The sequence below is a fragment of the Vigna umbellata genome, chromosome 6, assembly GCF_029865625.1.
Source record: "Vigna umbellata cultivar VRB3 chromosome 6, Vumbellata_1.0, whole genome shotgun sequence".
NCBI classification, from domain to species: Eukaryota; Viridiplantae; Streptophyta; class Magnoliopsida; order Fabales; family Fabaceae; genus Vigna; species Vigna umbellata.
The window spans coordinates 28,214,014-28,229,070 of NC_142170.1; the positions used below are offsets into that span (position 1 = coordinate 28,214,014).

Below are 15,057 nucleotides of genomic sequence, written 5' to 3' on the forward strand. Positions count from 1 at the left end.
GGATAATAAAATTTATATAGAAAGTGAGAGATAAATTTATTAATAATGAAATTTGTTTAAATATATACTATCATTAGATTGAAAATCATTTAGAATTTATACTCTCACTGATATAATTTAAATAATACAAATATTAAAAAAATATATGATAAACTAATGTTAGTTTTAATTATTTTAGTTAGTATTTGTTTTATGAACATTAATCTTATTTATTTTTAATATTTTCTAAATTAATATTCACTTAATTAATATTAATTTATTTATGTTTAATACTTATTTAATTTAATATTCTATTGAGTTATTTATTTTAATATTTATATTAATTAATATCGACTTTATTTATTTATTTTTAATATTCATTTGAATTATTTTTGTTAAACCAATACTAATATAAATATTCATTTATAAACAAAAATTAAAAATAATTTTACACTTTTTAACTTTCTTATTTGAAAAAAAGAATCTTTTATATGGTGTTAAGACTTACTAAGTTGACTTTAACGATGTTGTGATCAACACAAACTAAATTTATATTCTTTTTAGAGTGTGCTTCACTTTTTTTTAAAGAAAATTAAATAAATCACACACTAAAAAGGTTGGTCCAACGGCCTAGTATGTGGTTTGTGCTTACCATTTGGAGGAAATCCAAAAAACAATTGCAACAATTTGTAAAAATGTCATAATGGTGACTTCAACTCAAAATTTAATGTAATAATTTTCTTTTATCTTTTTATTTGTCATTTTTATTTAATGTTGGAGACTAACTCACTATGTTATTGTTGACTATTATTTTGAATTGTCTTGAGTTTAACATAATTTTTGGGATGAAATTTATTTAAATTTGAATTACAAAATTTTTTAAATTTTTTTATTTTAAAAAAATGTAATTAAGTGAACAAGGAAACCAACTCATTTAACTTGCTAATCCGTAGTAAATCGAGTCAAATTTAAATTTTTCTAATTCGCTAATAAATAAATCAGGTTAAACTAACTTATTAAGTGACCCACTTGTAGTCGATCGAGTCCGTGACTTTGATAAATTATAATCATCATTCTCTACTTTAAAAGAAAGTCTATTTTTTTTTATTGAAGTTTGATGGTAGTACATCTTAATTTGTCTCATTCATGTAGGTTGTAGCTTGTAGCAATTCAAATGTTTGCTATCGGTCTATTTCTTGAACATTGAATCACTAAAATTGCAGAATAACTTTTGATAATATATTAAAAATTTAAATAAATCATATAATTAAATTATATATATATGTAATTGAATAGTTTATATGAAATAATAAATATAATTTTAATCAGATAATGCATCTGAAATAATCTATTTTTTTTTATCAGCAACTGAAAGTAATCTAATGATCTTAATTTCAATTATATTTTATTACTGTAATTAATATTTTTCATGTTCAATTTGAATCAATTATGGCTAATGGTAAAGACAGAAAAAGGAAAACCTAAAAGTGTAAAAATCTAAAAATAATATTTTGTTTTGCAAAACCTACAACCAAAGCCACATTTGCAGACTAAAATACATTCACTTTTAATTATTAACAAAGACAAACATCCTTTTATTTATTAAACCCATGCTTAAATCGATTTATTTTTTTTAATTTCTTATATACTTTTATTATTCTTAATTTAAAGGCTATACTCATTTATTTAAATAGTAAAACAAAAGTAAAAAAATATATTAAACTACCTAATTATTCAATGAAAAAAGTATTAAGCTAAAGTTACTGAAAATCAGGTAGGACATAAATAATGTTTATCTATTATTTGACATAAAAATACATTCAATTTGATATTCATGTTATTACTCATCCGATACTAATTTAAAAACTAGATACAATTTTTTTAAAACTTGTGGATATTCGAGACATCATATCTACTTATTTTCATGGATATCCACACTCATGGATATTTAATATCCATAGATATATTAAGACAAAATATTTGATAATTTTTAAAATAAAATTAAAAAATAAAATAAAATATAAATTAAATTTTAATTTTAATTAAATTTAACTCATACTATCTAAACAAAGTTTTAATTTTAATTAAATTTAATTTCGTAAAATATAAATAAAATTTTAAATTTTGTTTTTATGAGTAATAAATATTTTAAAGTACGAATAATATAATATTCAACCGTAGGTATTAAATTACATGTTATGATTTGAGTATAAAATAGCTACTGCAAATAATTTGTGTATAAATATTAACTATTTAATATTGGTTGTATAAATATTTTTATCATCTCGTGAATTTTAATTTTTCAATTAATTTTAATATTTTCTTACAACTTTTACATCTACATAAAGTTTCATAAAAAAGGACACGCATTAACTACTGTTTTATTTTTTTAAAAACAGATAGATGTACAACCAAAATTAATAAATACAAATACTATCAATAATTCATAATTAAACGCTGATTATTTCATGTCAACTGTAATTAAGTGGAATAATGAGAAACTATTACTTAACAAAACAAGACATATTTTCCCAACCAGTCTCCTATGACACGTAATATTATTAACATATTTTCAACAAGTTAAAATTCTTGAATATATCTTACATAAAAATTGTTCTAGAATGTTTTCAATTATATTTTTCAAATGATAGCTTCTCTAGAATTTTTTTAAACCACGTATATTTTCTAATCTGTCATTTATAATTCAGAAAAGAGTTTAAAAAATAATAATTAAGATAACAATAGATTATTCATCATATATTTAAATTACAATCTATACATTAAAAATATTTACTTATACTAATTTATATACTAAATATATATATATTTTCTCTCATTCCAATTTTCGAAAGCCCTAACAAGAGCCGTACATCTGAATTGAGAAAATAGGCGAGTGGAGGCAAGTAACAAAGTCAAGTCGTCGATGAAGAAAAACCATTTGTGGTGAAGCTTAAGGAACTGCTTTCAGTGTAAAAGTGCAACTTCTCGCGATTTTTTTCTCTCAATCTTCGTCTTCAAGGTAACTCTCACCAAATTGCACGGAACGAACCAGAACAAGTACTTTTTAATTTTTAATTATCTTCTATTTTTTTTCCATTTTTTTACCTTATTATTCCGTTCTCGTTTTCTCAGCATCCACGCCGTTGGTGAAATGTTGGGGAATAAGGATTAGGGTTACGTCTTCTTCGCGCAGTTGAATCTAATTGAATATTATTTATCGAATCATTGCTCAAAACATAGTTGACGATGGTTGAGCGAAAGCAGTTCAAGACGAAGTTATGTGTTCTGTATCAGAGAGGTCGCTGCAATCGCCATAATTGCTCCTTTGCGCATGGGAGTGCCGAGCTTCGACGATTCCCTGGCTCGTTTAGTGGTATAGTTTTCTAGTTTGCGTTGCTCATACATAGTGCAATTGTTTTATTATTATGTTATTGTAATTATTGATTAGTTGAGTCTATATATTGTGAATTGAGGTAAGTTGGACTGTAGATTATGTGTGTTGATGTTAGTTGAGGGATGTTTGATGAGTATTGCGACATTTCCTGCATGGGGTTTCGAGTAACAGCTCGTCAGAGTCTGATGGGGAGTGTGATTTTGGAGAGAAATGAATGGAGGAATTTTTTTTAATTATTGGATTTAGAGAATTATATTTTGTACAAATAAACAAAATATTAGGAGTTCGTGCACTAAACTATCATATTATTTCTTTCACTGTTAAAAGACTTATGAAATTAAAAATATTTATAAACAATGAAAGTTTTTGTTCCCTTTCCTCTGCAATTTAACTTCGAAACACACCCTTAGACAAGTTCATGCCTGGTTATGTGTGGTAAGAAGAATTATGATTGAAGGAGGAAGTTTGTTTGTGTTTGAAGGTGTTGAGATCTTTTATTTGAGTATAACTTTATGGACAAGGAAACTGCATAGAAAAGAAATAAGTGATGGACAAATCAGTGCATTTTAGTTAATTGTTTGATATCATGGAGCCTTTTAAATTTAAAGGCTTTTGGTCGCAGTATATGTGCTTGGAACTTGAAAAATAAGTAAGTCTTAATGACAGGGTGGATGATAATGCAATACAGAAATTTAGAGCATGTTATTGGTGTTTTTTGTAATTATTATGTCCTTCATATTATAATCAGTTTCGTCATCGTTGGTCATCATTTTTTTGATACGTTAATGAAGTTAATAGTACTTAATCCATTTATAAATAATCTCTTTTCCACTGTTTAATTAACCTATCCTGCCAAAGTGGTAATACTAAGTGTTCATATGTCATCTATCAATTTTATTCCATCCACAGCCAAGACCTCCTTCCACTTGTGTGGCTCTTTCCACCACGATTTCTGCTTGCTAATGTAAGCCTCTGTATAACAATATCTGTAACTGCAAATTCACACCCAATACATCAAGGGGCTCAGAAATTCTTATTCTGTGGATAAAAATGGGGGAAAATATTGGAGATGCTTTTTGATATCAGTCCACCGTTGTTTTCTTGTAGGATTTTATTCTTGTTTATTTTTAGGAGTAGAGATTACTGTAGAATAATTTTTATTAGCATTGGAAAGATGGAGTGAGATGCATAGGAGTGATAATTACCTGTCTTTGGCTTTTTTGGCTGCTCTTTATCGCAGTAATAATCCTTTTTGTTTCACTTTTTGTTTCACTTTTTGTAGCATTATGAGGTAACACGTTCTTTTATCCTTTGGATGTTGCCTTTTCCCTCTAAATTAAATCATTTAAAGAATAGTTTAATTAGTTTAATATGCATCACCACTGTAATTCAGTAATTAGTTTGCACTTCAATTATTCACTGGAATTTGAAGTATATCTGCTGTATTTGTTGAATGTCAGCAACTTTCTAGTCTTGTTTTCCCTCCTTGGAATTTTCCTCTGATAGCCCCACCCTTGAGTGTAAGGCAGTGAATCAGAACATAGCATTTGATATTTATTTGCTAGATAATTTCATGTCCATCAAAGCTGTCTTCCTTCTTTTTTGTTATAATTTATTGTCTATATCTCATTTCATGTAATTTTATATCTTTACCCTTGAACCTGTTTTGAATATTTTCTTCACATGCCTCTATTAGCTAATTTCTTTTCTAAATTGCTGTTTTCAAAACAATGTTGTAGAATGAGAATTTGACACAAATTGGCAGAGTTCACTGTGTTTCTTCTTCCAGTTATAGGTGACTTGTAGATGTGTCCTTGGATTATTTGTAGTCCACACTAATCTTATGTCTTTCTTTGTTTTATATATTAGGGTCCTGCTAACCATTGTCCGGGCACTGGTTAATAATAACTAATAAACATTGAATTTTACAAAAGTTCATAGTTAAATATGATATGAAATGAATTCTGATCTCAATAATCATTAATGCAGTTTTACTTTATTTAGAAGACAAAAATATCCATAAGTGTTATACAACTGTAATTGATAATTTATTTGATGCACACAAAAAAAGTTAAAACATAATCAAATAATAAAATAATTTTCTCTTTCTTTTTAACTGTTTGTCTTTCATTTTAATGTTCCAAAAATTAAAATATGATTAAACGTAAAAAAAAGTTTAAATGAATAGAGAAAGCAACAAACGAAAATAAAAAAAGTAAGCAACCCAATATATATGAATTTGAGACTTCATTGAGTTTCTTTTCTTTGACTTCTTGAGAACCTTTTTGCAACACTCCTGTTAACTTAACAAAATCCTCTCTATTAAAGAAACAAACAATATTTGGTGTGCATCAAATAAATTATCAATTACAGCTGTGTAACACTTATGGATATTTTTCTCCTCTAAATAAAGTAAAACTGTATTAATGATTATTAAAGTTAAATTCATTTAATGCCATAGTTAACTATGAATTTTTGTAAAATTCAATGTTTATTAATGATTCGTGCCCTTAGTGCTCGGTTTAGCATTCCCCTATATATAATTATTATCCATGTGAGGTGGTGCTGTTTATATTGGAGTCTGAAGTTCGTCCTATAATTGTGCTAACATGGTGAAATTGCATGGAAAATTTGATTAATTACAATAAACCAGTGAAAAAATATACTGAAAGAGAAATATGTGAGAAAATAAATTTGTAAATTATATAGGGATGAGTTGCCCGTGCCACTATCACAACATATCCTGAAAACTATACTTTTACACCCCCAGCTTGTTTTATTGACACTCTGTTATTCCATTTGTTCAGCTGAATGTCGTAATCTTCAAAATAGTCACTTATCTAATAGGACTGGTCCATATGTCCATTGATTCTATGTAAGCAGATACAGAAGATTAGATATGCAATAACAAATGGCATATGGGATTAATGTCAGATTAATTTATTCAATGGTAGGACGATCACATTATCTTGTTGAGACTATTGCATTTCCAGCAGTATGGATATTTCATTTAGATGAGAGATCTTCAGAAGGCATTCTACTGATTGGTTTATCTTAAAGGCGATGCTGGTGTTGTTCATGAAATTGTAATTCCTTGGCAATGTTTTTTATGCTTCATTCCTTGAATCTATGGAACTACAGTGTTACCTCAGATCTTTCTTAGGCTTGCATGGATTGCCTGCTAATATCATGTTTCGATCAGAAGCAAGTTCAGCAAATTTCCAATCATTTCATTATAAATTCTACTGCCTGAGTGTATGGAGCTTATGCTATTCCTTTTGGCTGATACTTCTTGAAATATTATGGCTACATGGACACTGACAAAAGGGAATTATTAGTGGAGATGATGTCTGGAGAAATCGCGTCAGATATCTTGTTGATGGATTTTTATTTCTTAAGCATCTTGGATATATCCCTACCTTTGAGATTATATTTTATATCTTACTTCTCTCATCAAGTTGGGGATGTGAAATGTTCTTTATCCATTGCTACCTTGATTTCACTTCAAGGTATATGCTACATGCGTGGGTTTACTATATCTGTCATAATATGAGGGTGCTAGTTTCTATCCACTTTATGCTCTTACGTGGGAGGCACTATTACTATACATTATTATGTTTCTCTTGTTATTCCTGTTAATGGTAAGCTTGGTTTCATTTTCATATTTATTGCGTTCTGTTTGTATCTTCTGGAATGTTTTCTGTTTTTTTGTTAGTTTGCAATAATGGAGGTTTGTTTTTTTATTTCAGGTAGGAGAGACTATTTAGGCAATGACTTGAGGGATAAACTTGAAAGAAGGCATTTATCTCCTCGAAGGTACTCACCAGCTCAAGATGCAAGAGGCCGCCAGAGCATCCGTGGTCAGACACAACTTTATAGTTCTTCTTGCTCCTTAATTTTAGTGTCATTTCTTAATTGGTTGTACCTTAGAGGTTCATCTTTTCTGTCAACTAAATATTTATTTTTATTTCCTCCCTGGCAATTTTATGCTTTATGTTCTTAGGCTGATGTCTTCATTCTTCAAAGATTGAATGGTAGGTAAAATTTAAAGAAACTAGGAATTAAGACTAAAGAGTTTTCCTGTTATTGATTTTCTGAATCTCTCAATAGAGTTTGGGTGTTTATAGTATAGAGATTACAAGCATTTAGGGTAACAGCAAGTAACAGAATTGGCAGTTATGATAACAGAAATTACAGCTGGCATAACAAACTGCTGCTGGCATAACTAACCACTGCTGGTTGAGGCTAATCTATTTCTTACAACAGAAACTCAAAAGCACAATCACATATACGCTATTAGTGTCTGATGTTATCATTTTCCAGATTTTCATAGATCTTCAACCGTGAGATTTGCATTGAAAATCATTCTCTTTTTGTATTTCCAATTTTCTACAAGCTATGAAAACTGTTCATTACTTCACTATGAATTGAACATCTGTTTAACTGGACATAAATATGAGTATGCATTTTGTATTGTAAATGTTATTTTATTTCTTCATGCTCAAGATCATACCTTTTTATGTTGGTTGATACACATGCACCAAAGAGAAATGTGCACATGCTTCTTTACCCAATGATCTTGTGTCTGTTCTCTTCCTAATGTTCCATGTATTAAATTTTGCAGAATACAGTCCTCCAAGGTCTTTGGAGAACAAAAGGTAAATTAACCATGAATCATTATGGATACTTTCGTATACATATTTTAATATTTTGTGGGAACTAATGGTCTATTACTGTTCTTCTTCCATGTATATATGTTAAAATTAAAATACGCTATATTTAAGGGATAGAAATGTGAGAATTGTAATTTCATTTATAGAGAAAGAATTATCATTGATTGGAAGGCAACCTTTAAAAGGGTAGGGGAATGGAGAAAGGTGCGGGTGACTTGATGCCTCTTGAATAATAGATAAGAGATTACCCAGTTCAAGGAAACATGCATAGCATATGTGTTAGAAAAGTAGCCCCTGTATCTCAAGCCAAGAGGGGGGTGAATTGGATTTCAAAAGCTTTTTAAATCTTTAAAGAATCTTGAAATCACTAATCATAGGTGTTTGAATCAATCAAGATGAAAGAAAGACTAAAACACACAAAGATTTATACTGGTTCAGCTCTTCACAAGCCTACATTCAATCTTTCTCAACAACCTTAGTTGGAGGGTAATCTAGTCTTTTCTCAACAACCTTAATTGGAGGGTAATCTACTAATTCAAGATTTGAGTTTAAGAAAACAATGATACCCTCAATTGCTATTCTCACCATACTCAAATCTGAATACAACAAATACAAGAGAGGATTCACTCACTCTCAATCAACACGAGATGATACACTCAATCTCTAACTTGGCCTACCCAGCACATGTATCAAATCACACCAAATGAATAAGAACCTGATTTGATTACACTCCAATAGTGCAAAAATATTAGAACAAATGAGCTCCAATGAGTCTTGTTGGATTTCTTGATTCTTTGATCACCAATATAGCTTCAAAACCTCCAAGAACTCTTCTTGAGAAAACCTGTACACAAAACTCGGAGAGAATGTCAGTATTTGCCAATTAAAATGTTAAAGAGTTAGGTCTCTAATCTAATTTGTATAGAAAATTAGATCCTATCGCACTTTAATCGATTAGATTAATATCATAATCAATTATGCTTTTGCTTCTGTTTTAATCGATTATGTCACTTATATTGACAGTTATGCTTAATACTACTTCTTTCAACTAACCTAACAGATTAGGTTACAAGCATAATGGATTAGACCTTTGTTTTTGTTTTAATCGATTATACCACTTATGTAATCGATTAAAATGACACTATGCTTTGTTTCACTTCCATTTGCCTTTTCTAACAGATTAGATTATCTTTATAACAGATTATGCCTATCTCTCTGTTTTAATCGATTATGCAACTTATGTAATCGATTATAATAGACAGTTTTGTCCTGTTTTTGCTTTGTATATGTTATGGTTTCTTTTAATGAATTAGATTACTTATGTAATCGATTAATACTACCAGAAATATAGATTCTTGATATGTTTAGGCCTATTTCAATCACCCTCTCATGATTGATGCATCTAACACAAACATAGTTAATGATTTAAACATTTGTTTACCAATTATGTTGTGCAAGAATGATTTGAACATTTTCTATTCATTATTAACCATTCATCATCAAAAACCAATATGTGTGGAGTCTAATGCTCCTCCTATCAACAATATGTATTTTCTGTGCCATGAAATTTACTACTATGTATTTATTTGAGATCTGATGAATATGAAATTTCCATTCTTTTGTTGGAATGGAAACTTTTGTAGTAGTCACATGCTGTGTGCATGACAGCCTAATTGTTCAAAGGTGTTTTTGGAATTAGAGTTATAGGGTTTCCCAAGTTTGACATTTGATATTTGAGAGCTTGTTGAGAGAATTTCATATTTTGACTGGAATATGCCTTTCTTGGAGCATATGTTATTTCATTTTTTCTTGGAGCATATGCCTTTATTCATATTTTTAGTCTAAAATAAATATCATTAATTGCTGTTGCAGTGACAGAAGACATAGGAGAAAACAGGGTATTACTGGTCAAAGTGATACTTCTGGAAATTTGAAAGCCTCAGATAGAGTTCAAGATCAAGCTAAAGAAAGAAAAATGCTTTCCTCTGGTTCTAGGAATACACTTGAGGAGCAGGTTTGGAAACTCTCTTTAATCTTTCTGTAGCAAAAAATATGTGGAAGATTCCCTAGTTTGTTATGGAAAATTGCATGTGTTTTTATATTTTTGTAACTTTTGCAGCTGAAGAAAGTAGATTCAGGTATCAGTGCTCTACAGAACCGAAAATTCCAGCTAGAGGTTAGTTTTATCTCTTATAGTTGCATTTTGTCACATCATCCTCGTGGTTCTCTTGGTTATCTAATGTTTTAACACCTAGATTTTTAACAAGTGTTCTTGAACTTCCAAATCATTCACGTTTGGGGTTCTACTGAAACTTATTCCTTGATTTGGTTGCATAATGATGCTTCCTCTCTTTTTAAGGAATTGATTGGGTTTAAGTTATTAATATGTTGAGTTGTTTACTCTACTATCACAAGCCATTGCAGCTTGTTATTTCTTGTCCTATCATTTGTTAACTAATGATTTTAAGAGTGGCTTTTGATATATCTTCTATCAATCACTCTGTTTAGTATGTTATTAAACATTTACTTTTGTTTTTCTCTTGATTCCTGTAGTGTAAATTTATGTACAGACTGTGAATAGGTTTTGAAATGATTATTGAAACAAGTCTTCTAAGTATTGTAGCAGTTGTCCTGCTTCTATCTGCAGAACTATACAATATATATATAAAATATGATTTGTCTGACAAATTTTTGTTTTTAGGTTTGATTGTGGTACTGATATTGAAATGTTGTTTCATATGATGTCCTGGGAATACTGATGAAGTCAACCTTCCAGTTAGCTTGCCTAAATTTAATTTGAAAAAAAAAAGTTTCTTGAGCTAATGCTAATTATCCTGTTGGAGTTGCAGTTGAATTTAAACCAAGCCTTTTTATTTGTTAACTGTTATGTACAAATTCTTATTTTTGAAGGTCTACCTTGATGAGAGTATTCAAGAAGTGGATAGCCTTAATTCTAGAATTCAGGAGCTTGAAGCTCAATTATGCGAAGAGGATGAGGAGTGCAAAAGGTACTGGAATGTTTCAATATCCTTATGTTGATAGTTTTTGTTAACTGTTACACCTCTCCGTTAATTTGGCATTTATTGATAACATGATGTTGCCTTTCCTGGCATTTCTCTGTTCTCTCTGAAACCTCAGAATTACTTCAAGAATAAGGAAGTTTGTTAGAGTTCACAATCATATGTCACAGTTACAAGATGAACTGAAGAGGCAAGTTTCGTTTTTACAATTTACTTTGCTTTGTAGACTTCTAGTACGCATCAATGTCTTTTAATGTTTCATTTTCTTTGTGTCTTTGTCTAACTGCATACCATTGTATTCATGTTTGTTTCACCATTTTATTCATAGATCTCAAGTCCGACTTCAACGGTTTGGAGATCAGCTTGTCTCGGATATTTCTAAAATTGGTGCCAATGAAGAAGATTTAAGCATTGATATTGTCAGCAATGGTGAAAATACTGGTCTTCTTCCAATTGTCAAACATAATGTGGAGCATAATGATGCATCATCCCACAGAAAAAGGCTGCATATTGAACGAGATGCTTTGGAAGATTTAAAACAAGGTAGTAGTAGTAGTAGTTATGGAAAATGTAGTGATTTGGTTTTGTTTAACTCTTCCTGAATTCCAGAAATACTATATTTGCTAAACGAAACACTAGGAGGTTAAAAATAAAAACTGCAAGCTGCGAATGACATTCTTATAATTCATTTGGAGGAAAGGGACATCTGCTGTCAATACTTGTGATTTCATTGTTGTGTTTTGCTCTGCATCCCGCCAGTCATTTTCATTATTTTTTATTTTAATCTGTTCACGAGTTGGTTATTGTATTAGCGTTTTGTTATTTATGCTACTTTCTTGTAATGGACATGCAGATAGATCAAAAGAGGGCCATTCGGTTGAGACAGGTAGAACTAAGAAGCGATCTCGGTGGAATACATCAGATCAATTGAATGATGAGTCTCTCAGGGCCCCAGAAAATGGAACTGAAGTTATTAGAGCTCTAGATCCTGAAGGCAGGCACAAGAGAGGAGTAAGGAATTCTTCTAACAGCCTTTTTTCATATAACAAACATTCAATTAATTACGTGTCCTCATAGTCATAGGAATTAGAACGATCTAGGTAACATGGATAATAAGCTGGTATATTGAGCTTGGATATGGAAATAACAAAGTGTGGAATGCTCATCTTTGTTTAGCCTCAACGCGTAAATTGGTTCGAATAGGTGTTATGCCAGTATCATGGGTAGGCATATGTCCAAGTTATCTGTTATGGGGTCAACCGACATAGTACTATGACATTATACTTAATCATTTTGGCATTTAGTGGATATAATGTTACTGTAGGTAGTTATGACTTATTAAGGGAGCACGTGGAGAGAGAGTGTTCTTATCAAGCAGGGACGTGCCAAAAAAGTGAGGCAAAAGAGGGGAGACACCCGAGCACGGGCTTGTTTTCGAGTCGTCATATCTTTCTTAAATAGCAATCGAGGGAATAAAGATCATAACGAATATTGAATGCACTGGCTAGGATTTCTGAGATCATTCCTGAAGCTGTAACTGGAACAAATTCCATTTTTGTTCTGCCTCTACGTTCACACTTAAAAAAGTACAGGTTGTTTTAGTGTGTTACATTCTTCATGGTTTTGTCCTCTGTGGTCCCTTGTTTTGTTCCATTCATACATCAAACAGCTTATCAAGCATTTTGAAAAATATTTTTGAAGTTGACTATTTTCATCGAAAATGATCTTTCCTATTTTTCGCTAAGAATATGCAGTTGAAGCAACCTAGGATTGAAGTGCCATCAACTAGCATGGCAGCTCATGTGGCTGATGAGGACGTTGATATTGAACTTTACAACGGAAATGATATCAATGAAACTGCAAATACAGAAAATGAGAATGGAGTGGCATACAAGGTGAAGGCTGCACCGCTTATGCTTCCCCCAGCTTTGATACCTCGTAGCAATTATTCACAGGTTAGTTCTTCTTGGGTGCCAATTTTACATCCTTAAAGCACTTCTAAGAAACATTTGTAAAAGTACTCCGATTTCATGTGCAGTACGAGGGTAACGACGAGAATGTTGATGTGGATGGCTGATGAATATAGGCAGCAGGGTCACGTGTGGTTTAGTCTAATCAGTATTGGCAGTTTCTAACTTTTGGTGGCTCGAACAGTAGAATTTGAAAATAGTGGATAGGATGCAATATTGGAAACAAGAAACGAAAGATTTGTGGATCTACTTGATTATCTATTTTCTGTTGGACTTCTTGATGTGGTTATAAATGTAATTCTTTGTTATCTATGATATTTTTTGGTTTTCCAGATCTAATCATTGAATTTAAAGTACCGTATCTATCACATGCAAGTTCTGCATCTTTTTGGTTCTCCATATCCAAGACTATTGGGAAGTTTCTCCATTAGGGAGTAGCTCCCTCCAACACCACGCATCACTTCCTCCACCTCTCCATTTCCTTTTTGCCCTTAATAATATTTAATTTGTTTTTATTTTTTTACCCAACAACCATCCACTTTCGTTAATGTCCCTGTATCAATACACCTCTCCAACATTCCACTAATTGTGTTGAATGAAATTCTTTTGAATCTTTTTCTTCCTCTAATTTTTGTTTGTTGAAAATGTGGTGGTGTAGCGTGAGATATTGTGGTGTGTTTGGTTGGAGATAACATTGATTGAAGAAGGTTCTCCGGTAACTAGAGGAAGTAGCAAAAAAGCTTTGGAGTGGTGCAAGCAAAAAAAGGTGCAAGAAGGTTCTTGTAGTTGAAGGTGAGGTTTTTTGAATATATAAACCTATCACTCTAAACAAATGTGAGTATTCGTTGGAGAAGGATATAGGTATTTGCTGTAGTCTTAAACGGATGTCAATATCTGTAGACGGATATCAACATCTGTTTAAGGTCAAACACACAGCTACCAAACATAGAAAACACACAGGCAGCGACCAAACATCCAACACACAACATATTCTAATACATTAAAATTAAAATGAAATGTCTATCATGACCAATCTCTCTTGTGGATCAAAGAAAAAATGTGAGTAGACGCAAACAAGAAGCACCACCATCGCACCAACACTATAGCATCACTACACAACCAGGAGATCGAAACGGAAAAGAAAGAACAAATGAAATGGAAATTACTATGGGAAAAACGGAACTTGAGGAGAAAAGGAATTTGGAAGAATCGGATCTAGGGAGGAGAAAAGTTTGAAAGTGAGAATTTGTGGAGGAGGGTGTAGGGGATGGGAGGTGGGGATTGCGCACTGTGAGTGAAAATGAAGTTGGGATTAGAGTTTTGATACAAAGGTAAAAAAAGTAAAAAATTAAAGTAAAATGGATAGTTTTGTAATTAAATTTTTTTTTTGGGAGAGATGCAAGAGCTCTTGGGTGGTGGAGGGAACAACTCACTCTCCACTAACTTCATTGACTACGAACTAGTTCTTTCTTGACATGATTTGTAATTCAGGTGATTCCAATATTTGTTTAATTATTATTATTATTGTTATTTTTTTTGTGCAAAAAATATTTAGGCATAGGGTTGATGGTACCCTTGCCCAACTAGACTTCCAAAGTAGATGGGTGGGGATTTTGGGAAATACGCTTATTTTCATATAATATATAAGGCTAAATATAATTTTAGGATAATTATATAGAATGGATGCGTAAAATAATTTATTTATTTTTATGGTAAATTTACAAGAAAAGGTCAAGTTATTTGTAGTTTCGATATCGAAATTAATGATCTTTAAATTGTTACACTTTTAAGATTTCATATTTTTTTGTATTTCTCTTATTTCTTATCTTTACCATTTTCTTATATAGATAGTAGTAATGATAGATAATAAGTTTATTTTATTTTATTTTATTTTATTATTAGTTTTGGATATTATATTATTGTTTATTTTAATTATTATACTATTTAATTATTTTTTATTATACTTTAATTTATTGATAGAAGATAGTTTATATATAAATTTTTTTGGTTAACCACGGTAT

At 30.7% G+C, this 15,057-nt stretch overlaps 1 protein-coding gene across 3 annotated transcripts; it reads left to right on the forward strand.

Moving 5' to 3' along the window:
• The first annotated feature begins 2,837 nt into the window (after positions 1-2,837).
• On the forward strand, positions 2,838-13,353 carry LOC148197140 (zinc finger CCCH domain-containing protein 13-like). 3 transcript variants are annotated; one of them, XR_015780257.1, is made up of 12 exons: positions 2,838-2,998; positions 3,112-3,352; positions 7,123-7,233; positions 7,998-8,031; positions 9,919-10,060; positions 10,166-10,222; positions 10,957-11,054; positions 11,185-11,256; positions 11,395-11,609; positions 11,920-12,077; positions 12,391-12,658; positions 12,821-12,955. XR_015780257.1 is itself a non-coding variant. In XM_088092937.1 (12 exons), the coding sequence occupies exons 2-12, from the start codon at positions 3,226-3,228 to the stop codon at positions 13,141-13,143; spliced, it is 1,263 nt and encodes a 420-aa protein (XP_087949063.1). In that variant the 5' UTR covers positions 2,838-2,998; positions 3,112-3,225; the 3' UTR covers positions 13,144-13,353. The 3 variants fall into 3 exon arrangements, 2 of the variants coding, with proteins under 2 accessions (XP_087949063.1, XP_087949064.1); XM_088092937.1 differs by lacking the exon at positions 12,391-12,658 and adding an exon at positions 13,105-13,353 and having other exon boundaries at positions 12,812-13,021; XM_088092938.1 differs by lacking the exon at positions 12,391-12,658 and adding an exon at positions 13,105-13,353 and having other exon boundaries at positions 12,821-13,021.
• Positions 13,354-15,057: the final 1,704 nt, after the last annotated feature.